The following is a 25,009-nucleotide window of genomic DNA, read 5'->3' as shown; positions in this document are numbered from 1 at the left end:
CCGCCGACAACCTCACGAAGTGGATCAGCAACTGCGCGGACGAGCTCGCCCCACTGAGGACCCCGCCCAGCAGACCCGGCAGCAAGAAGGCCCCATGGTTCACCGACGAACTCAAGAGCTCCAAGAAGAACTGCCGAGCCCTCGAGAAAGCCTGGAGAAGAGAACCAACACCGGACAACATGACCACCCTCAAGCTTGCCACCCGGAAGCACCACCAACTGATCCGCGCCACCAAGAAAACTGCATTCAAGGACCGGCTGGACAACAACGCACACAACTGCAAGGAACTCTTCAACATCGTGAAAGAGCTCTCCAACCCCAACGCCGGAAACAACGACATCACCCCATCGCAAGACCTCTGCAACTCCCTCGCCTCCTACTTCCACAACAAGATCGCGGACATACACAACAGCTTCAGCACCCAACCGACGCACGCCACGACCAAACCACCGCCCCCCACCACCACCCTCCGCGCCTGGACTCCGATCAGCACCGATGACACCGTCCGCATGATGAACTCTATCCACTCCGGATCTCCAACTGACCCATGCCCTCACCACGTCTTCAACAAGGCCGACGCCGTCATCGCACCCCACCTGCGGGACATCATCAACACCTCCTTCGACACCGCCACCTTCCCGGAGAGCTGGAAGCACGCCGAACTCAGCGCCCTACTCAAGAAACCTACAGCAGACCCCACCGAACTCAAGAATTACCGCCCCATCTCGCTCCTCCCGTTTCCAGCCAAAGTCATCGAGAAGACCGTCAACAAACAGCTGGCCGCCTTCCTCGAGACGAATGGATCCCTCGACCCCTCCCAGTCTGGCTTCCGAGCCAACCACAGCACCGAGACCGCCCTCATCGCTGCCACCGATGACATCCGAGCCCTGATGGACATCGGAGAAACAGCGGCCCTCATCCTCCTAGACCTCTCCGCGGCTTTTGACACTGTCTGCCACCGCACCCTAGTGCAGCGCCTCAGCAACGTCGGAATCCAGGAGAAAGCACTGGAATGGATCATCTCCTTCCTCGACGGAAGAACACAGAGAGTCCGCCTACCACCGTACAAGTCAGAGGCCACCGAAGTCATCTGCGGCGTCCCTCAAGGATCCTCGCTGAGCCCCACCCTCTTCAACGTCTACATGAGCCCCCTCTCGGCCATCGCACGCCAGCACAACCTCAACATCATCTCCTACGCGGACGACACCCAGCTGATCCTCTCCCTGACCAACGACCCCGCCGCCGCCAGAGCCAACCTTCACGAAGGGATGAAAGAAGTAGCCGAGTGGATGACGACCAGCCGCCTGAAACTGAACTCAGACAAGACGGAAGTCCTCATCCTGGGCTCCTCGCCCTCCGCCTGGGACGACTCCTGGTGGCCCCCCGCCCTGGGCACCGCACCCAAACCGACAGACCACGCACGCAACCTGGGCTTCATCCTGGACTCCTCCCTCTCCATGACCAGACAAGTCAACGCCGTCTCCTTGTCGTGCTTCAACATCCTGCGCATGCTACGGAAGATCTTCCGGTGGATCCCCACCGAGACCAGGAAGACGGTCACCCAGGCCCTCGTCACCAGCCGTCTGGACTACGGCAACGCCCTCTACGCCGGAACCACCGCCAAGCTCCAGAAGAGACTCCAGCGGATCCAGAACACCTCAGCCAGACTCATCCTCGACATCCCACGACACAGCCACATCTCCGGACATCTGAGAGACCTCCATTGGCTCCCCGTCAACAAAAGAATCACCTTCCGTCTCCTCACCCACGCACACAAAGCCCTTCACGATCAGGGCCCGAGCTACCTCAACAACCGCATTAACTTCTACGCTCCCAAACGCCACCTCCGATCAGCCAGTCACGCCCTCGCCGCCGTTCCCCGCGTCCGAAGAGCGACAACAGGAGGAAGGTCCTTCTCCTACCTGGCCGCCAAGACCTGGAACTCCCTCCCGACCGACCTGCGCCTGACCCAAGACCACCTCTCCTTCAGGAAGAAGCTCAAGACCTGGCTGTTCGAGCAGTAGCAGCACCCCCCCCCCCTCCCCCAAGCGCCTTGAGACCCTCCGGGTAAGTAGTGCGCTCTACAAATGTCTTGATTGATTGATTGATTGATGGTGTCACAATGACTGAAAAAAGTATTAAGACATTATTAATGACATAAACAGAAACTGTATAATTTCTGTCAGTAATAAAGACCATTCCTATCCTATTACAGCCATGCAAATACACACATCAACAGAAATTAACATAATATACCCCTATAATTAACTTTATGTACCTCACAACACACATACGTCTGTTTTTCGGATCCTCTTTTATGCTAGTCATGTTAAAGCATGCGGTCTGGAAAGAAGAGCCACCTCGCGCCTCCCTCCATTAACGTTGAAAAGCTCGGTTTTTCTGGAACCGCGGAGCCGGAGGTCGAAGTGATCCAAATGTTGGGATCATGATTGATGTGCAAGAGAGATAATTAGGTGTGAGTCATTAAATTTGCGAGCCCTGAAAGCACAGTACGTCGGTTCTTGTATGCTATTTTAATTGCAAGATTGTTAAAAATGCAGAACTCTCTTCATATACGTGGAAGCAAAACAATAAAGAGACGATTTTCCTCTCTAGTGGTCAAACTGTCCCACCTACTGCGCAGCACGTTTTCGGGGCACTCCGTGCCCCAGTCCATGGAGCAAGCCCCCCCCCCCACCAGTCAACAGCAGCAGGCATAGCATTTTTAGGTCAGTGTCACATCCAGGATCCAGCCCACGGTGTTCATTTTTTAAGGCAGCAGGGCGTAGCTATCAATAGTACTGGGGCCTATTGTTCAGTTCTGCATCAAGAATGTGGCGTGGGCCCCATGGCTCTTTTAAGTCCGTTTCTAGAACATTATATTTCCATAAAGGCAGATAATATCAGACCTTTACCTCATTCCATGAACAATACTGCCTTGGTTGTTCTACTTGCGAGCAAGTGTCCCTCAAAGTGCCACACGCTATGCATTGAAATGCCGCACATAAGCACAGCACATTATGAAAATGTTGCAGCTACGGTGAGTGCCAAGCCACAATTATAAATCCCATTATGGTTGATTCCATCCTTAATGTTCATAAGGACAATACCCTGGGACACGCTACACACTGTTTACTGTGCTATGAGCTAAACTATGGTAACAAGCGCTATGGAAATGCGTTATTCCGAATTGTTGCTTTGCTAATTCATTTCCTATTGAATGAGCAGTAGGCGGGTGAAAACGTACGTCTGGAACAGTGAGGCCGGAAGCCAAGGGCACGCAGCCCCCTCAGGACACCGCATAAAGGAGCTGCTCTGAGCCCGCGGAAAAGATGAGTTCACTCCGAGGAAAGCGCCTCTTTGAGGGCCCGGTCCTATTGGCTTTAGTTTAGGGACCCACTGAACCGGGTCCATGACTCACTGAAAATGTGCCCCGCCTGTATTATTATTAGAGGCTCAGGCTGCGACAAATCCGCAGCAGAAATCAAATGAAGTAAAAACATATGATATGCAGCACGCACCCACCTACTGTGTCAGTGATTGAACTGTGACTGTGTGACTGTGGTGCCGTGCAGACCGTCGGACGTCTGCTGGGCTGGCTGCTGGCTCTGCACATGGCGACGACGACGACACTAACCCTGCACTAACTTCTGTTAGAAATAGAAAGTAGTAACTCACACAGAAAGTCACGGCGCGCGTCCCAAATGGCCAATCATGTGGTTCTGTAATTCTCAAACCTGACTGCATTTTAGTTTTGCCCTCACGTAGGCCAGTAAAGTAGGCCCAAAACAAGTGGCTTTGCCTTCTGAGTTCGTGCATATATTAATTTGGGTTTCTCTGAATTAACTGCAGAGAGAGAGTAACCCTTTTCACCTGAAACTGACCTTTTGTAAAACCTGTTTCACTAGCTGATCGTTGTCTGAGTTTTTCAATCACTGTTCAGGACCTCGTTAACCTTTAATTTCCTTGTGCATATCTTATCTTAAACAATATCTAAATGGTTTCTTTCCTTAAGACTTTCTTTCCTGAAACATGGGTTTTTGCCATGTGTTGTGACTGCCATCTGGTGTTACTTTTTATGTAGGCCTTAGAAGTTAGTCTGTGAGCAAAGCAGTCTGACCTATTGTGAATCATACACATTAACCAAGGATTTCTTCGTGTACTGGAGTTAATTTCAGAAGCTGGCCTTTAACCTGGAATTGACCCTGCTAAGCCAATTTCCCTGCAAGATCCTTATTTGCTTTTCCAATCACCATTCAAGACATTTGTTAACTTTTAAGTTTCTGTACGTCTCTGTTATCCTGCACATTATCTGAAACTACTTTTCTTGAATATTTCTTCATTTCATGGGTTACGCTTTCAATTAAGGGTTTGTGCGGGCCTTCCAGATTATTATTTAGATATGCCTAAATATTAACATGTGGGTTGGGACACTGTAAAATGAGCTTTACTGTATGATGCTGTGTGATGTCATGTATTTTCTATTGGTTGAATTTTGGTGCAGGGGCGTGCATTTTAAATGTACCTTTTTGTGTATAAATAGGGATGTCTCGCCTTAGTAAAATTGAGCAGTTTCTTGAGTTGTACACCGTGTTGTATTACTGGGATTTCTGCTACTGGCTGCAGCTAATAAATTTGATCTCTGACGCCACCTAGAAGTATTCAGTGTCTCTGTATACCAAGGCAAGGGAACCTAGAGGACTTTTGGGCGTGTCCCTGACGCCGCTGGGTACTTGAAAACCCGGGTCTTCAGTTGGCGCGGCCAACGCGGGCCGACTTCAGTGGTACCGGTCCAAGCCCGAAGATTGCGAGGAGCCACGTGAGGAAATTCTGGAGGAGGGCCCCCACTTCATCGACCCCTGCATGTCGACGTGGACCAAAGGACTTTTCTGCGAGGCTTCCCGCTTTCCAACGGCTGTGAAGGACTGCTGCCCTGACTGTCGCCTTGTCTTGGACACTCCGATTGATGTTTGTAAAGCGAGACGAAAGACGGTCTTCTGGTGGCGTGACAGATATTTAGTTAAGTATAAGTGGGTCGCTCCCACGACTTTGTCTGGTTCCTTGGCTTTGATTTGGTTGGTTTTTATTTGGTTGCTGCAGTACCCAAAGCCGAAGGGCTTGTATATTTACGAGTGTATCATTTTTTGATTCCCTTTGAAGTTTGAAACCAGACTAGTGAGCAAGATGCCTGGTCTTGGTAAATTTGGTAATTGGTTTGTTTGTGGTAGTAACAGGGATTCCCGATTGGAGGATTCATGTCCGATACCTCCGGTTGGAACTCCGACTTATGAACTGTACTCAAAACACGGAGTGGGCCCTATTACTTATAATGAAGTATGGGTCCGCTACACTAAAAAGGATGGTGTTTTGCAATGGCCCCCACATGGTAGTTTTGAAACAGAGATTTTAGACAATCTAGAAGTTAAGCTATTTAAGAAGAAAGCCCGGCCGGCAATGTTTGACTCTTTCCGCCTTTGGCGTAAGGAAGCCAAACAGAGAGAAATTAAACAAGCAAAGAGAGATAGGAAAGATAAAAATATGTCAGTACTACAAGCTGCTAGACAGTTTAAGGAAGATGGAGAAGAGCGTGCGAGTGAAGTCTTAGATAGACAGCGTTGCATGGCCATAGATAAATGTTATCCGGCCTTGCCGTCTTCTCCTCCGAAAGTGATGGAAGACCCTGAAAAAGATCCTTTGATCTCTCATTTACTCAGATTGCCTCCTCCTTATGTGCAGGGTGCTACTGCGCCTCTATTACACCCGGTTGTTCCACCCTTTGTTGTTCAACCTCCTGCTGTTGTTCAGCCACCCGGTGCTCCACAGATGGTTTTGCCTTCTCCTGCGCAACCCATTCTATGGTCGCCAGCCTTGCTATCAGCTTTGCCTCAAACTCCTTTGCCTTCTGCTTCTGCATCTTCGATTTCTACTGTTCTTGTCCCTACACCTTCCTTGCCTCAGAATACTTATTCTCCTGTTCTTATGTCTACTTCTTCTCCTTCCGTTCGAAAACGAATGACAGAAACTGTTTCTAATTTATTGTCACCATTGTTTGGGTCACTGAATATGACCCCTGTTTCGGAAAGTAAGCAGAGTCGTAGTCAGCTTCCTAGTTCTGAAGAACGGACAGTGTTGGATTTGTTGGCTCGTAGGTGGATTTTAAATGCTCCGAGGTATAATTTGCCAGCAGTTATGGATGTTTTCTTTCAGTGGGAACCGCCTAAGCAAAGGTATGTTTTTGATGTAATGTGTACTTTTCTGCGTCAGGAATGGGAAGATAATGAGTTGGGTCCGATTCCGCAGGATGTGCTCAATGTTCAGTCAGATTTTACCAAAGGGATGATAGTGGAATCGGATGTTACAGATGCCATAGAGACAATACTTGCTTTCAGATCTAGACTTCCGCCTCAGACATTGTATGAACCTGATTCCTCTGTTAGGAGGAAAGTGAAACAGTACCCTATGAGAGAAGTTCCTCCGGTATGGAAAGAAGCAGTTCAGGCTAATGTAAATTTGGGTATTCAGGCCGCTCCAGCTCATTTTCAGCGAGTATGGGTACATGTCCCTTGGAAGAGAGCAGAGGTCTTGGCTCTTAAGCAGACCTTACCTGACCCTCGTAAGAATCCTGCTGGTTATTACAAGGAGTTGTCCCAGACAGTTGAAGCGTGTATTATGAATTTAGCTGACATCGATATGTTGATGGGTAATGTAGTCCCTCAACCCTTGTGGGCGAAGATTCGTCATGAGAATCATGCTGCTGAATTAGGTGATACCTGGGCGAATATTGTTGCTGCAGATGGTAGACAGAAGGGAGGTGCTAAACCTGAACCTCTAGTTTCAGAATTACCAAGTAGAATTATTAATCTGATGAAAGCGATGATGCCCGCTTTACGAGTGAATTGGGATAAGTTAGCAGCATGTAAGCAGAAGAAAGACGAGAGTGTATCTGATTTCTTCACTAGGTTTGAAGAGACTTTTATTGATCATAGTGGTAAGGATATGAGTATGGAGGGTGGTCAAAGGTTGTTTGTGGATAAATTTGTCTTTAATTTGCTTCCCGAACTTTCTAATAAGTTAAAGGACCCTGAGAGTTCATGGGCTGTCTCTTCGTCGACCCAGATATTGGCTACTGCACAATATTATGAGAATAGGGATAAAGATGAGAAGGATAAAGTGGAGAAGAAAACTAAAGAGTTAAAGACGAAAGTTCTTTTGCAGCAAGCTTATCCGCCTCGTCAGAATCAGCCTCAGTTTCAGCAACCTCCACAATTTCAGCGACTGTTACAGAAGCCTGAGCCTTATGTTCAGCGATTCTTTCCTGGCCCTAATCAGTGTGCTTATTGCAGAGAGGAAGGTCATTACAAGAATAGTTGCCCGGCTTTGTTACAGCGTGCAAATGGTGTATCTGGTCAGAGAGGTCGTGGTAGTTTTCAGCAAGCTCCTAGGGGTAGGGGACGTGGTGTGTTTCCCCAGAATGAGCGTTCCTCTTCCCTACAGAATTCTTCAAATTATTTTGACAGACAGAATGTTCCGAGTGGTCAGTCTGCCCAGTATTATGTTGAGGATTACTATGTCGAAGGTGAGTGTTCTGGTTATAATATTAACTAGGACAGCCAAGGACAAAGTGAGGGAGTAGTGTCAGTTCCAGTAGACCAGAGTGGACCTTATGTTGAAGTGGTTACATCAGGTGTGGTAGAACCTTTTCTTTTGGATACTGGTGCGATGAAGAGTTCTATTATGCACTCTAAACTTCCTGGCGCACCTTTGTCTGGCTTGACCAATGTTTCAGTAGGATTTTCAGGCGCCCCAGTTCGTAATCCAGTCTCTAGTCCTTTGTCCCTTTCAATTGGCCCTTGTGAATTGGAAGCTCCACTTATTTTAACGACTGGTTGTGGTGAGAATCTGTTGGGTTTGGACTTGCTGAAAAGATTGTATGCGACATTACATTGTTCTCCTTCAGGAGTACAACTTACCCTCGGTAAGAAAGTGATTTCTCCAATGTATTTGTCTAAGGATTGTTTGCCACTGGAATTGAGTTCGCTTCCTGATACACTTTGGGCTACAGGTCCAAATGATGTTGGTCTTTTGCAGATTCCACCTTATGTTGTCACCCTTAAGTCAAATGCTAGGCTACCTCGTATTCCCCAATACAAGATCTCGAGTGATGGTGAGAGAGCTCTTTTAGCGATTGTTTATGATCTGGTTGAGAAGGGTGTAGTTGAGGAAACGAGAGGTAATGTTTGTAACAGTCCTGTTTTGCCTATCCTTAAACGTACTGATGCTTCTCAGCCACCTGTGTACCGGTTTGTGATCGACCTTCGAGAGGTAAATAAGATAGTCGTGCCACAGTATCCTGTGGTACCTGATATCACTGCTTTGTTGACTTTGATTCCTGCTTTGGCAGCTTGGTTTTCTGTCATCGATTTGAAGAATGCTTTCTTCAGTAGTCCTATTGCTGAGGAGAGTAGAGATATTTTTGGCTTCTCATTAGGAGGCCGAAGCTTCCGGTTTAAGAGAGCTCCCCAAGGTTATTGTGAAAGTCCCTCCATCTATAGTCAGACGTTGAAAACTCAGCTTGACGGTTTTGTGTTACCTGTTGGTGCTACTCTTATTCAGTACGTCGATGATTTGTTGATTACTGCTGATGATGAAAAGATTTGTAAAGAGGCTACTCTTTCTTTGTTGCGGTATTTGTCTGACCTTCATCATAAAGTGTCACCTTCAAAGTTGCAATATTGTCGCCAAGAAGTGACCTGCTTAGGTCATCTCTTGTCGAAGGAGGGAAGGAGATTGACCCCAGAACGAATTCAAGCAATTACGCAAATGAATGTACCATCCACACAGAGAGAAGTGCGTGCCTTTTTAGGTATTACATCATATTGTAGACAGTGGATTCCCAATTTTTCTTTGCTAGCGAAACCTCTGTTAGCATTGACTCCGAAAGATACTCCGCATCCTCTTCCTTGGTCTGACGAATGTCAGAAAAGTTTTTCTGAACTACGCGATGCATTGTGTTCGGCTCCTGTGTTGGGTACTTCAGACTATAGTAAGCCTTTCACGTTGTACGTGCACGAGAGAGAAGGTTGTGCGTTGTCAGTGTTGGCACAACCATTTGGGGACAAGCAGCGTCCATGTGCGTATTTCTCCTCTACGTTAGACCCAGTTGCTAAGGCGTTGCAGAGTTGTTTGAGAGCTACAGCTGCAGCGACTGTTTCTATCCGACAGTCTGCTGGTTTGGTATTGGACAATACGTTGATTGTGATGGTCCCACATGCAGTGGATACCTTATTAAACAGGACTAAGACACAGCACCTTACTAGTGCACGTCTGTCAGGTTACGAGTTGACATTGTTGGCTAGTCATGTGCACATTAAAAGATGTAATGTGCTGAATCCAGCTACGTTGCTACCGATCTCTACAGAGACGGATCCTCAAGAACAGCATGATAGTTTTCTTCGTACAGAGGAAGAAACGAAAGCTAGAGTTGACCTCAGGGATACTCCCCTTGCGAATGTTGATGGTACCCTATGGGTAGATGGTTCGTGTTTTAAGCTTCCGAATGGTGAAACGACTGCAGCGTATGCTATTACAACTTTACATACAGTTGTTGAGACAGCACGCATACCGCAGAATTCTGCGCAAGCAGCAGAATTGATTGCATTGACTAGAGCGTGCGTGTTGTCAGAAGGAAAGCGAGTGAATGTTTACACCGACAGCCAGTACGCGTTTGGAGTTGCCCATAGTTTTGGGCGTTTGTGGAGAGAGCATGGGTTCCTTACTTCGCACGGAACCAAAATACAGCATGGGCAGATGGTGAATGAACTTTTGGAATCTCTCACTCTCCCAAAGCAGATTGCAATTATGAAGTGTAGTGCGCATAAGAAAGTTGTGGACGATGTTGGTCGAGGGAATGCGTTTGCGGATGAAGTTGCGAAGGAAACGGCGAAAGACATGATGAGCCGTATGTATGTTGCAGGCCCAGCTAATTGGGTTATGGCTGGTGGAATGTGTGAAGACACAATAGAAAGTGTGAAAATGATTCAGGCTGAAGCGACTGAGAAAGAAGTGAGTGTTTGGAGAGAAACTACGGGTATGTTGGATTCGACAGGTTGTTGGGTTGAGTTGTCAGAACACCAACGATGGCTGTTGCCAGATGCGTATGTGCTCCCAGTGGTTACAATGGCTCATGGAATGGCTCACATTAGTTCGAAGGGAATATGCAAGTTGTTGGCTCCAGTTTGGAAGAATGCTGGAATTTCGAAATGTGCAGAGAACGTGGTGAAACATTGTATGATTTGTTTGAAGTATAATCCTGGTAAGGGAACTCCAACTCCAGCTGGTCATTTTGCTCCTCCGACGTATCCGTTTGAGGTGATACAGCTAGATTATATACATATGGAGAGATGCAACAATTTGAAGTATGTCCTTGTGGTCGTTTGTGCCTTTTCCAGGTGGATAGAGGCCTACCCCCTAAAGGATAATACTGCCTTGTCTACAGCCAAGGTTTTGCTGAGAGAGTACTTCCCTAGGTATGGTTTGCCGAGAATTGTATGGTCGGACAATGGGAGTGAATTTGTGGGTCAAATCATGAAGAAAGTGTGTGCTGTATTGGGAATAAATCAGAAGTTCCATGCAGCGAATCACCCCCAGTCTGCTGGACTTGTTGAATGTTACAATGGTACCTTGAAGCTGAAATTAGCTAAGGTACAAGCGAGCACTGGTCTTACATGGCCGGATGCCTTGCCGTTGGCTCTTTTGTCAACAAGGACGACTGTGCATTCTCGAGTGGGACTTAGTCCATATGAAATCGTGTTTGGTCGTCCTGCGAATGTTTGGGGTGTGCCTCGTCCTAAAGAATACAGCAGTATTGAGTACCCTATGTTGGTGGATTACTTACATGACTTGACTGCTAAATTACGTGTTCTCCGCCAACAGGTCTATGACAGTTTGCCGACAGCTGCTACAGATCCAGGACATTCAATCCAACCGGGTCAATACGTCCTCATCAAGAACTTCCAGCGTACCAAGAATTTAAAGCCTAGATGGACTGGTCCCTAATTAGTTCTTCTGGTCACTAGAACTGCTGTTAGAGTAGCTGGTAAAAAGAACTGGGTGCATGCCACCCATACGAAAAAAGTTCCTTTGCCGTTATCGTATGATCAGTGGGTGAGGGATGGTATAGCTGATACAGATTGCGAGCGAGTCCCCACATTCGTGCCTTTTAGTGATGCTCATTTGACATGGACACGGTCAGAACGCGAGGATGACAATGTGCTGCAAGAAGCTGTTCCTCCATGTTTGAGATTGGACACTACCGAACCTGAACTTTTGTTTACGGACCAAACAGTGCCGACTAAATTACGTTACAACCTCCGATCTCGGAATAAATAAAGAGACTTTGAACATTATTTTTTTTCCCACACTGAGACCAAAAAGAGACAATTTCTTCAAGTATTTTGCATTTGACTTTTGTTTTTCTTTTTCTCTTGCTTTTTCTGAAATTGTATTATGGTTTTCTGTTACATTTTTGATTGGTTACCATTTGCCAGTTGCAGGGTCACGTAGGAGTACCAACGGTTCAGTTTGTGACCTGAGTAGTGGCAGTAGGTCTGCAGGACTTGCAGTGTCCCTATGACCTGTTAATAATCACAGCTGAAGTACTCTGTCAAGATTGTGTCAGCGACATTAGAAAATGGAGATTGTATTGAGGAATGACGATAAAAAGCAAGAGATGAAAAACCGATATTATAGAATGTTGTTCTCTAAGTGTGGTATAGCTTTATCTATTTTAATACTTTTATGTATTCTATTAGCTATTATATTCTGGTTTGTTTCTTCTACACAATTGACGTCTGCACCAACTTCTCAACCTACTCTTTCTTTTTCTACTGTTTCTCCACATGAGTTTCGTACGTTACCTGAACATGAACAGACACGAAGATCAGAATTTGTGAACAATTCGTTTATACAGATGTTGCATCAGCATCAGCTAGTCATAAATACCACGAATTGTTGGGTGTGTGGTCTTATGCCACATACTACAGATAAGGGAATGCCATATTTGGTTTTGCCTTTTTCGCCTAATGGGTCAGTTTGGGCACTCCAATCAATGTTTATCTATGCGAATGAAGCCTCTCCTGTACGTTCCGTCAAAGACAATGCAAGTAATAATGCCTTGATACGGGGAATAGTTGATATGATTAGAGATATCGATGCATATAACGCTATCCCTAGAGATGAGGTACGAGCATATGTCGGTTGGAATAAGACGACATATAGTGCTAGCTTGACGGAGAAAGAAAGGCAGCGAAGGTCTCCTCCTATTTGGATTGTACCCCACCGAGGTCATCTTTGTTTGCAAGGTAATGGTCAGAATCCGAGAGCTCAGCTTGGTAAGAGTGTGTGTGTTCACACATATGCTTATACGTCCCAGAAATCTCCTCCGTTCGTGCCAGCTAAAGGCACGTATTTTGTTTGTCACGATAGAGCATACACATGGTTGCCATCTGATTTTTCTGGCACATGTTATGTGGCATTTTTGCTTCCCCCTACATACACTGCTGTTTTCGATTACCATAAGACAAGATATGGTAGAGGTGTAATCGATGCGAAAGATACTGTCGCACAAGAAGATGGAGATTTCTTTAAGGGTTTCCTACCCTTTTGGGGTCCTATGGCTAATAGTAGGAACATTCGTCAGCTTACGAGAGTGGTTGAGGCCACAATAAATGAGACTGCAGGTGCCCTTAGCAATATTACAGCTGAGCTTCAAGCGGATCGCCTTATGACATTACAGAACCATTTTGTTTTAGATATTATACTTGCAGATAGAGGTGGGGTATGCAAATTGATTAGATCTAGTTGCTGCGTTTTCATACCAGATAATGCCCCGACAGTGTACCAAGCCATCTCTAGACTACATAAGATCTCTGAGTCTATTCATGTGGACGAAGGAGACTGGTCGTTGATGGGATGGTTATGGGAGTCGTTGTCCAAATGGGGATGGAAGATTCTGATGTTCCTTGGTATGGCGTTAGCTATCCTTTTCTCGTGTTGTTTATGCATCCAGTGTGGTCCCGCCATTTGTAGTCTTTGTGCTATGATCTGTGTGAGAAGACCAGCCCCGAGAGAAGTGAAGGATAATAAGATGATGTTACAGCAACACCTTGATGACCTGATGAGAATAGATATAGACCTAGATTCAGATTGACATGAGCTTAGGTTATTGCCTACGTATTGGCAAAAGGAGGTCTGTGGTTCTGTAATTCTCAAACCTGACTGCATTTTAGTTTTGCCCTCACGTAGGCCAGTACATTAGGCCAAAAACAAGTGGCTTTGCCTTCTGAGTTCGTGCATATATTAATTTGGGTTTCTCTGACTCTGAATGAACTCCAGAGAGAGAGTAACCCTTTTCACCTGAAGCTGACCTTTTGTAAAACCTGTTTCACTAGCTGATCGTTGTCTGAGTTTTTCAATCACTGTTCAGGACCTCGTTAACCTTTAATTTCCTTGCACATATCTTATCTTAAACAATATCTAAATGGTTTCTTTCCTTAAGACTTTCTTTCCTGAAACATGGGTTTTTGCCATGTGTCGTGACTGCCATCTGGTGTTACTTTTTATGTAGGCCTTAGAAGTTAGTCTGTGAGCAAAGCAGTCTGACCTATTGTGAATCATACACATTAACCAAGGATTTCTTTGTGTACTGGAGTTAATTTCAGAAGCTGGCCTTTAACCTGGAATTGACCCTGCCAAGCCAATTTCCCTGCAAGATCGTTATTTGCTTTTCCAAACACCATTCAAGACATTTGTTAACTTTTAAGTTTCTGTACGTCTCTGTTATCCTGCACATTATCTGAAACTACTTTTCTTGACTATTTCTTCATTTCATGGGTTACGCTTTCAATTAAGGGTTTGTGCGGGCCTTCCAGATTATTATTTAGATATGCCTAAATATTAACTTGTGGGTTGGGACACTGTAAAATGAGCTTTACTGTATGATGCTGTGTGATGTCATGTATTTTCTATTGGTTGAATTTTGGTGCAGGGGCGTGCATTTTAAATGTACCTTTTTGTGTATAAATAGGGATGTCTCGCCTTAGTAAAATTGAGCAGTTTCTTGAGTTGTACACCGTGTTGTATTACTGGGATTTCTGCTACTGGCTGCAGCTAATAAATTTGATCTCTGACGCCACCTAGAAGTATTCTGTGTCTCTGTATACCAAGGCAAGGGAACCTAGAGGACTTTTGGGCGTGTCCCTGACGCTGCTGGGTACTTGAAAACCCGGTTCTTCAATCACTGCATGGCTTCATGCTGAAGTCACACAGTGATTGGCCATGATATATAGTGCTGAGCAGTTGTCTGCCACTCTGCCCCCACCCATGCGCGGCATCCAATAATGGATGTTGTGCCATGGACCAGCCAATCCTGGCGCTGCATGCAGAGCCAGGATTGGCTAGGGGGGCACACTAAGTACTCGCCCTGGTGCCTTTGTAAAACCCGGGCCGGCTGAAGCAGCACCCCCGGCCCCTTCGGACCATCTCTCTATGCTGGGTGTTTGTCGCGCATGCTCGGGCAAGTCACAGCCCAAAAATCCTCATGCGCACACAGTGCTGCTGGCCTGCTGCAGACTGTCACTCAAGCTGCAGTAGACCAGCAGCCCCGCCCCCACCCCCTGCGCACTCCGGACCTATAATAGTACCATCTCTCGCCTGGCCCCGTGTCCCGCGCTGCACTGTGGTGCTAATTTGTGAATGTTTAATAATACTTTAAATAGCTTGCCACGGTGCGTCCAGGCTTAGTGGGGCTACGCCCCTACGCCCCAATGGACGCACCACGGCTGCAGGGTTGGGGGGTGTGACACCCCTTCAATAAATTGATTCGTGGCTTGGTAGTTGTGTCTAGGGGCCCTGAGTCGAATGCTATGTCTGTGCCGGGGGTGTGGGGGGGGAGAGATCGTTCTGGTAGCTCAGTTTCAAAATGTAATATAATTTGGAATCTATACCGGCTTCCCTGCTTGTCCAAATTGTGTGATCCTGGGCAAAGATTTCACAAAGCCTCCTTTTTCTTTATTATAACACACAAGCACAGTATTTGAGTTCAGGATGTGCGCTATACAAGCACCTCTTATTTTTGATTTAATAGACTATAATGTTGTTCTATCAATATTAAGAAACCATATTTAGGGTTTGCATGACTACCGACTTGCTGTTACTTCACTAATGCCATTTTCATAGGGCGAGGAGGCGAGCAATGAATATTTCTTAAAACTGCCACATTTAATAAATGTCTGTCTGTGCAGTAATATAATCTGATGCACAAAATGAAATGCTTCAGTATGTTAAAGAAATACACTTTTTTGTTAATTTTGAATTGATGGTATCATACTTTTACATTATGTTTGTCTCCCAATATTTATGTGAAACGTTTCCATGGCTTGGTTTGTGCACAGACTCTTACAGCCAAGCCAGACCCATGGCTCTGCACTGGCTCGCCTTGCTCATGTGCTTGTGCGTCCTCTCTATTTGTGACTCCAGCTTAGTACATGGTTTTTGTCAGTCACTTGACAGAATGATTTGTAAAAGGAGAGGACTACAATCATGTAGCCCTGCCCACATGCACCAATTTGACAACTCTACTACCAAGGCTTCTTGTATTATTATTTATTATTTGTGTATTTTGTAAAGCGCGCAGCGGCCCCAACGGGGCATCCCGGCGCTGAAGCATTGTAGCAGAGATAAAGAAGAATGCATCCAGTGAAAATACATTCACAGTAAGTGATCCAAGGGCAGGGACTCCAGGCCATTGTGTTGTATGCAACTGTAGTCATGAGTTCTGAAGGAGAACATCCAAGTCAAAGTGGGACAGCCAAGCGTTAGCTTCAGCAGCGGTGATTGAGGTGTGACACCCCTCAAATGCATTCTTGGTGTGGTAGTTGAACCTGGAAGCCCTGAATTACATCTCCATTGTCTATATTGTTTTTTCTTGTCATTCTCATTTCACAAATTGGCTTTACCGTGTTCATTTTTGGATCAGGATCTTAAATATACATAGCGACTGGTTTACTAAAAAAAGTAGTATTTCTGCACCCATATAAGTACTCCTTGAATGAATGCCAATTTGGTATTTTTGGGGAATTCACAAACATTGGCATTGGTAGGTTTGGAAAGCCGAGCCAGTCTCAAGTTTCCAGGCATATTACTGGCAATAAAAAAAACAAAAGGTGATGGAATGAATGGTTGCAGATAGTCTAACCAGTGGCAATCACTCAGGGTAGCATTCCAACCCACCATATTTTTGCCCATTGTGCCACTCCAGACAGAGGCCTACTTAATGCAAATCAGTACTGACACTCTTTGTCATGAAAATAGACCATCCCGAATCTTGGTCATCACTCCCTTCCAACTCGCAGCCCTCTGTTTTTAGTTGGAATATTTGAGATTCACATCCTCCTAAATCTCACTGACTAAACTACCCCCCCCCCCCCGCCGCCCCCCGGATTACACCAGTCCCCTGTTGCTGTTTTAACAAGAGTAAAAATGGAAGAGAAGAAAAGAGCAGATCGAGTCACAGAAGGAAGGAAGAGAGGAAGCATACAGGGAAGAGAAAGGGAGAAAAAGCAGAATAAGAGAGAGAGAGCTCGACAGAGATATCACTAGGTAAACGAGTGGACCATTGATTTACAGTTAAAGTGTTACGGAGATGAATTACGATAACCAAGTCACCTAGCAACAGTAAATCGTCCCTGTTTACCAGCTGAGGACAGCAGAGTGGGCGGCTGAGAGGCGGCATGATAAACAAGCCAGTCAGGAAGCAGCAATAAATGGTCCCTGGGAACACAGACTTTCTCCTGGTTGCAGTTCCCTGTACAGGATCAAGCTTCACATTGAAACAAATGTATTTAACAAAGCTCACTCCTCCTGGCACAAAGGACATTGAACAACAACCGCTTGGCCACTCTAAGCCACCAGCTTATGTACTCTTTGACCATCCTTCAGGATAGCGTTAGTTATCTAGTATCATAAATGCATATGCAATGACTCTATGCGGGTCTACTTTAGATTCATCTCATTAATATTCATTCAATACGATACTTCCCATAGTCCCACTACAAACGGACTGACTGACAGCATGTATAAAGCGGTCCCTGGCCACCTGAGTTTCCTCCCACTAGTCCTAAAATACAGCTAGCCGAAAGGACTATTCTTCAACTTTTCACTGAAGATCGGCAGTGAGAGGTGAAGACTAATGTCCAGAGGTAATGAGCTCCAGATAAACGGGGTTTACATAAGGGGTCATCACCTCAAGGACAGAGGTTGCATGGTTTCCCTTTGCACTGCAAATAACTGCGCTGTCCTGCTAGCTTTCCATTTGATTTTTTTATACCATGGACATGGGTATGGTCAAGTGCACAAACCCATTCAGACATCCGAGTTCAGAGTGACTTTGCAGAAAACACATCTTTACTCATCTTCTTGCTCTCCAGTCTCCTCAGACCCAAAGAAGGCAGGACTCCGCTCCTCCACAAACATCTCTGCAACCTACATGGGGATTGCAGGGACTATGAGATCTAGAACCCTGCTCCATCATACTATGAGGACAGAGGCGAAATACTTACTCTCCAAGGACCTACTAAAAACAGTACTGTTCAATTGAGAATATGAGATCCAAGATGCCAGAAACAGCAAGAAGGAACCCTAACTGAGTGGCTGGAACAATCTGTGCCCATGCACTATCCAGTGCCATTCTCCTATTGTCTACTACTAACGACCTCCCACTAAGAGCTTTGGCACAATTATCTTGAACTGCATACTGAGCATCTTGTCTTTGCAAATCATGTTCAAATAACTACAACTGTGAACTCTATAACTTTATAAACCAAACGCACTCATCAAAACGCGTATGTTCAATTTAAACATGGTATTCTGAAGTGGCCCAAAAAAAGCTTGTTGGTACCATACAAAATAAAACATAAGTAACATAATAATGAATACATTCAATTCATAGGAAAGGTATAATCCAAAAAAGTGGTCTTTCTCAAGTAATAGAGACCAAAAGAGCATGTTAATCTATGAGATTATGCAGGTAATGCAAGGATATATTGGGTCCAAGAAGCCTATCTCTTCCTAGTATAATGCCGTACTTTGTCAAGGAATCCCAAATTCAATCAGGCTGTCCCTGCACGCAAAGTATCAGTCCGATAACAAATCTCCAGTTTACGCAGTCAGGAAAATATACATTTTTCTTAAAGATACAAAGGCATTGGAAGAACACCAATAAAAAAGTAAGGAAGATGATGAAATTGTTTTATAGAGCACGACAGTTACCCTACCGGGGGGGTCCTAGTGCTATAAGACTGGTACCGCAACCGTTTACTGATACACCCATGTCTTTCAAACCTTTTAGAAACTTCAATTCTAGAATGACAATTCTAGAACCACAGTGTTTAAAACTAGCATGATGGTCTAATTCTAAAACGATTTTCTGCTCGAATCCCTGCTAGAACAGTAGGAACAAAAACATGATTTTCACAGCTTACGAGCCTCCTATTTTGATAAATCTAGGGTCCGATCATCTGCTGAATTCCATGGACACTACTGCTCAAAGCCAGCCGTTCTAACTGCACAGTTCTGGTCAATCTGGTGCCAACTAGTCATAATACATCCCATTGCCACATTCAAGGGTCTAATTAGAAGCCCCTTCCAGATATGCTACTTCATTCAGCTAGGCAGGCGACTGCCCAGAAAAGCATATGTCAGGGCAAGACAATGTGTTTGAGACAACCATGATATCGTCTACAGCCAAAGGACCCAGTTCCTGAACTTCCGATCCATGCAAGTCATGACACTTCCCACCAAAAGTAAATCAATGGTCCAAACAGCCAGTCCCATATGACAATGTAGGGAAACAGAGCGGGGTGGCAGGACACAAAGAGCCAATGCCAGCTGGTCATGAGGCAATAGGTTGTCTGTTAATAAAGGGCCCACTTGCCTCTCAAATATGTATGTTATCACAGTAATCTAGGAAACAAAGGGACTCTGACAAGTATGTCTCTCTCAGATATGCTACTACTGTTTGAATACATAAAGTCTAATTGTCCATCCAATCACATGCTACCAAAAAAGGGATTAGGACCGGTGTGCACCTAGACTCGATTTTAGGGGTGAGAAGTTTCAAGGCCTAGAAGTCAACAATTTGTAAGAGCAATTGGGGATGGCTGAAAGAGGCTTTTAGCAGTAACTTGAAAAAAGTCTTCTAGATTAGTCCTAACAAGACAGTGGTCAAAGACAATACCAAGCATGACCTTCATGGAGGGGGGTTGTTTAAAATGTTCAAAGCAAATTGAAATAATTTATTTTTTTATAGTGTTCCCAATCTGTGGATCGCAACACGCTGGCGGGTCCCGAGCTGATTGTTAGTGGGCCGCAAAAGGGTAGGCAATACATAGAGATGCCTATATTTATTGTGTAACATTTGCTGCAGCTTCAATGTCAGAGGCGTAATGTCAGGCTGTGCCTTCGCTGCTTATTTTTTTAAGGCAACTACAGACCCTTAGGGAGAGGAAGTGGTGCAGCAGCCAGAGCTGCCGACTCAAGAGTTGGGGATCCAGGTTCGAGTCTCTGCGTCGACTCAACATCCTGTGATTCTAGGCAAATAACTTACTCTCCCTGTGCTCATGGACTGTGCCGGGATATCCTCACAAGTGATAAGCCACGCTGTATAAACCTACAAACAACTGGTGTTTATGAAATCCTCTCACCTAACACTCGGAACCGTAAAGGGAATTACAGGACTATAATGCTGGGGTGCATGAAGTGTGAAAGGAAAGCCATTTTTCCTAACACACAACAAAATGTACATACCTGCAAATGAACTGTAAACATTTAGCAGTTAGGAAAGTAAAATGCAGCACATGTTTTGTAATTCAGGAGTGTTTATGTTATGGACTTGAAATGTATTGATGTTTTTATTGTACTTTTATGATTGCTGATGCTAATCGAAATAAAGTAAATACTGATTACTGACTCACAATACATACTTATAGTAACAATTCTAACCAGGTGCTTCTCCAAAATTGGTATTCAAAGAGAAAAAAGGTGCTAGGAATTGAAACACATCCTTGTTATAGCTGCTATGACATTTCCAGCTACTCTAAAGTGAACAGGTCTCAAATACTAATGCCTGATACCGGAATAAAGACATGAGAACCTAACAGTTTGCAGCCTTCCATTGTTAACATACCATAAGGGGAATATACCCCATTCTAGGTCTCTTTTAGTCACTTAAAGTGAGGAATGTGTGAAGAATGTGACTTTAGCTTGCACTTAAAAACAATATTTAAGCTGTTTTAGGGCTGCGTTTCCAACAGAAAAACACCTCTAAGTTGAAACCACAGTCTGAGGCTCATCTTCCTCGAAGAAGAGTCATTCTCCTCCTGACAGCAAGTGAAGGAACCCCCCCAGTCTAAGCAGTGAAAGAAGGGCGTAATTTGTAAAATCATGAGTGCTAGGGTTCTCGCCAGCAGGCCACTGCAGCTTACACCAACCACTGCCCTGCCAGGGCTGCCAATGACTACCAACACAACTACTAACCATCACACTCCTACATGTGTGACAATTCAGACTATTCTAGGCCCCAACAACTACGAGACTGTCTTGGTCAGCATGTATTAGTCGTTTTTAATGTGCAAAGAACAATTCACTTACCTGATCGCCGCGTCTCCCCTCTATCTCTCCCACATCGTCCTTCTGCTCCGCCGTGGTTCGGCGCTCAGACGGGGAATGGGAGCCTGGGCATGTTCCCCACCCAGGCTGTAATGCAGCCTAGGTGGAGAACTTCCAAAGTGCGCATGACGGTTCAGCCAGGCCAAGACGGACAGTAAAACCATCATGCACACTTTAGAGTACAGCAACCACTCTTCCCCCCTCATCAAAGGAGCCCAGCCCTGCCACACCCAAACCTGGTGGATACTAAAAATAAAATGATAATAACTTATGTTATTATTATTTAATTTTTTATTTTACAGTGCTCTGTGAGTAGTGAGGCGACGCTCCTCCGCCTTAGAGGAGGAGCCGCCACAGTGCAACAAAATGGCAATTGGCGTCTTACTCAAAAGCATGCTCACCCACTGACAGACACACACCATGCAGTTCAAGTGCTAATTTAAGACACACTCTTTTCCAATGTTTTGGGCGGACTGGTACCTAAAATAGCTGAAGATCAATGTTTTGTAATACAACTTTTGACAGTGGTAAATGGTTGTTTGTCAGGAACCCCTGAAACAAATGAGCGGCTTTTGGCTGGAAATGTAGCAACATTTGTTGACACATCTAAAGTAAACATACCCCTACACATAGAATATAAAACAATTATAATATAGCAAGGCACCACACAACATAACAGTCAAAACAGAGGACACGACTATACTACAATACAACATCACATTGCAATAATGTAGCACAAAAAAAGACAGAAACACAAAAAAAAAACAGAACATATCACCACAACAACAAAATGCCACCCAACATATATGCACAGACATTTGTGTTACACAGAATCTCCTCCAGAAACCAGCTGTCACAATACAGTGGTAAAAACTGGTTTGCACCGAGCATTGCCCCAAGTTACCACCACAGACAAGAAATAGCACTAGTCAAAATGTTTTGTGATCAGGCCCCATGTCTATAGGTAGCACTCTTGCTGCCATGTTGGTCAAGCCTTCTCACGTGCAATGACGCATCGTTCTCGTCAGTACCGCGTTCCAGGCTCACCTTGTTGGGATTGGCACCTCCGTGAGGCCTGTGAGAAGCACCGCCGGTGAGAGACGTACAAATGCCACGATGGGACGTTCAAGGAAGTCCAGCTCTCCAACGAGGACGTTCGAGGCTTCTGCGCCAGTGGGGATTTTCTTCATAAAGTGAAGGTCGACCTGAGAGTAAGAGAGAAGGACACAGGTACTTTTAAAGTCTGCGGGGTACTCCATCTCCTTTCTGCTCATCTCTTTGCCTAAAGGCCTAGTCCATTTTCCACCAATTTATTTGCTTGCCCACTGCATCTGAAATAGATGCTGGGGTGCTGAAATATTTTGTGAATTTCTCATCAGAAGCCACAGCCAAAATAAAGAAACAATTGTGCTGCAACATTTTTCACGTTTCAAGTTTAAGAAATGAAATTCGAGCACCCCCACCATACACCCACACCAACCTTCTTCTATTTTAGTATGTTAAATTCAAACAGTAACTTCAAAATTCCAGCGATGACCATCAACGCTTGACCATCAACGCTTCTTGAAGCTGTTAATTGAGACTCACCTTTGTGTAAGAGCCACCAATCAAAAATGAGAATTGAAAGTGTCCTCACGAGCAGTGCAACAACGATGTCATGCGCCTTTGTGTAAGCAAAGAAAATGGCCTCCCTGACTGCTGGTGGAGTAGTAAAATACACCCCCTCAGGGCTCTGGGCCCCAGTGACACTGCACCTGCTGCACCAATAGTAGCTACGCCCTTGGTACTCAAAGGATGCCAACCGTTGATGAGAGTTGTCATGATTGTGTTTTGAACCCTCTAATATTTACCACCTATTTTGAGATGTGCAATAACTTCTCTCAGCAATGTGAGCATCTCCACCAAGATCAGGATATCCTATTTTAAATGTGATGGGCAGTCTGTCAACCATGACACCACCAGTGACATCACAACTGAGATCACTGATAACATTTGTCAGAATGCAGCAATCCCAAAGGAGAAGCTTCTCAACTGATGAGGGAACAAACTGTACATGCACAACCCTGCCTGGTACACACTCTTTATACAGACACACCCTGTACTCATCATCTTTATAGGTGTACACAATGATATTTTCTTTTTCTTGCCGGCGAAGTTTAATTTCCACTCTTTACAAAGTTTTAGAACTTTCACGGATTAATTTCACCTTTTCCCATTTCAATTTTTATTGTAATCAAACAACGCTAGGATGGAAAAGGTTGGCCGAATTTTCTATGCAAGTGTTCACCCTTTAAAACACAAATCGTACAAAAGTGATGATTATCAGGGAAATCGTAAAACTTTGCAATTTTAAGAAGCAGCAAACATTTTTACAGTCTTTCACGCACATTGCATAAAATTGCCAATTTTACACACACCTATTTCTTTTCACATAATACTACTGTCTATTGTCACCCTAATATTCTCTTGGAAATAAAGTGTCCGGCATAAACTAAAGGCATACATTTCCCATTTAAAAAAAAATCCAATTATATATGTGGGCGTATAGCTCTCTTAGGCAGTCATGTAGGGCCCATGCAACGTCTCAATTAAATGCAGTCCTCACACATATGAGCGGCAATAGGCTCACCCAATAGTGGTTGCATTCTTTTGATATGCATAATGCCTTCCAATAATGTTAACACTAACATAAAAACTTGTTAACATTTTTACCGCTTCATTATGCATTAATGGGGTTGGTCAGAGACCCTTGTCAGGATGCCCTCATGGTGGTTCTTGTTATATACTTCGCTTCAGATTTCTGCAGTCGAGTATGATACAATTTGTTTTTACAACTATGGACTTTGCCCATCACACTACAATTATTACAAATGACCCCCCTGGTAGTATAATTCCAACAGTTACTGGATTGTGGAGGAATCAGGGCAATACTGATAATATAATACATAGGATTCTGTAATCGTTGTATAAAAATCTGTTATTAATTTCTTTATAATAGGCCTCTTCTGACACACCAAAATCTTGGTTTTCTTTATTCGGCTCTGTATGTACAGCTCTACATTGACAAGAAGAAGTGAGATGTTTATGCATCATGTTTATTTTTTGCACTCGTTGCCTAACTATAGAGAAGTTAGGATCTTTGTGCACGTTTCTACTGCAACTTTGTTTTTAAAAAGTAACTTGTATTAAACTGCTTCTAATATCTTTTTGCAACGAATATCTAATAGCTTGTTTTATGTGTTTAGTTTTGTACTCGAGATTTTATTTGTATTCTTCATGTTTGCAAACATGCCCTCTCCCTCCTATGAAAGAGCTACACTCCTAGGAGTTAAGTGGCTTGTGGGAAAGCTGATGGTGTGACAATGTATTATAAGGAATAAACCCCACCCCCAGCGCCGTACATGATTGGAATATTGAAAGTCACCTAGGAGTTCCATAACTTTTTCAAATAACTCAGCCTTTGGCCTCGTTCCTTCATATGGTAATAGAAACCCTCAGTGACTTACAATATCTTTATAAATTACGGATTGGGGTACTTTATCCCATATATTCTTTGTATACTTCCAAAAACATATGTAGTAGCAATTAATCTTCTAAACCTTCCTTGCCCCATTTACAACTGTAAATAGAAAATACGGAGGTATAACTACATGTAAATAGTGAGCTGAGCATTTCTAAGTCATTTTAGCCTCTTGTTAGAAGAAATCCATCTTGTCCAAAAATGATTAATAATATCTTACTTTGACTAAGATCGTTAAACTAATCAACGTTTCCATCCTTATCTTTTTTGGACAAAACAGTGTTCATATTTCTTATCATTACTGTCTACATTAGTTGATTTACATCTGCCCACATTTCTTTTATAATAATTGGCAGGTTAGACCTACAAAGACACTGACAATGAACTCAGAACACAACTGGCTCATAAGGTCAGCTAAACAGATATTATTTAACAATACCCCTCTGTGAAAAAAATCACCCAGTCATATTCTATCACCCAGATGTTTTCAGAAAGGTTGTGTTAAAGACTATATGAACGCATTCATATTTGGTAAAATTTCAGTCATGAATATGACATAAATGAATAGTTTGTTCTCTAATAATCTCCATGCTGCCTTCTTGGAAACCAAGGTTACCAGTTCTACTGGTGGCTTAATTGAATTTAACTATACATACAACTTGAAGAATTTACTTATCCATTATGAGCTCCAACATAGTAATGTCATTAAATATTTACAGAAGTAAACAAAAAAGTAATTGGTGGGATGCTTGAATTAATCTCAGCTAC

General features: G+C 44.3%; 1 protein-coding gene across 1 annotated transcript in view; it reads right to left on the bottom strand.

The window, feature by feature from the left end:
• SLC4A8 (solute carrier family 4 member 8) overlaps positions 1-25,009 on the bottom strand; it is a 755,839-nt gene that overhangs the window by 251,504 nt on the left and 479,326 nt on the right. The window contains exon 8 of the mRNA XM_078688864.1: positions 21,769-21,926. Within this exon, the coding sequence (XP_078544990.1) occupies positions 21,769-21,926 (158 nt within the window). The remainder of the gene's footprint in view (positions 1-21,768; positions 21,927-25,009) is intronic.

This window comes from Lissotriton helveticus, chromosome 1_1 (assembly GCF_964261635.1).
Source record: "Lissotriton helveticus chromosome 1_1, aLisHel1.1, whole genome shotgun sequence".
Lineage (NCBI taxonomy): Eukaryota > Metazoa > Chordata > Amphibia > Caudata > Salamandridae > Lissotriton > Lissotriton helveticus.
This window is presented reverse-complemented; position numbering and strand designations above follow the sequence as displayed.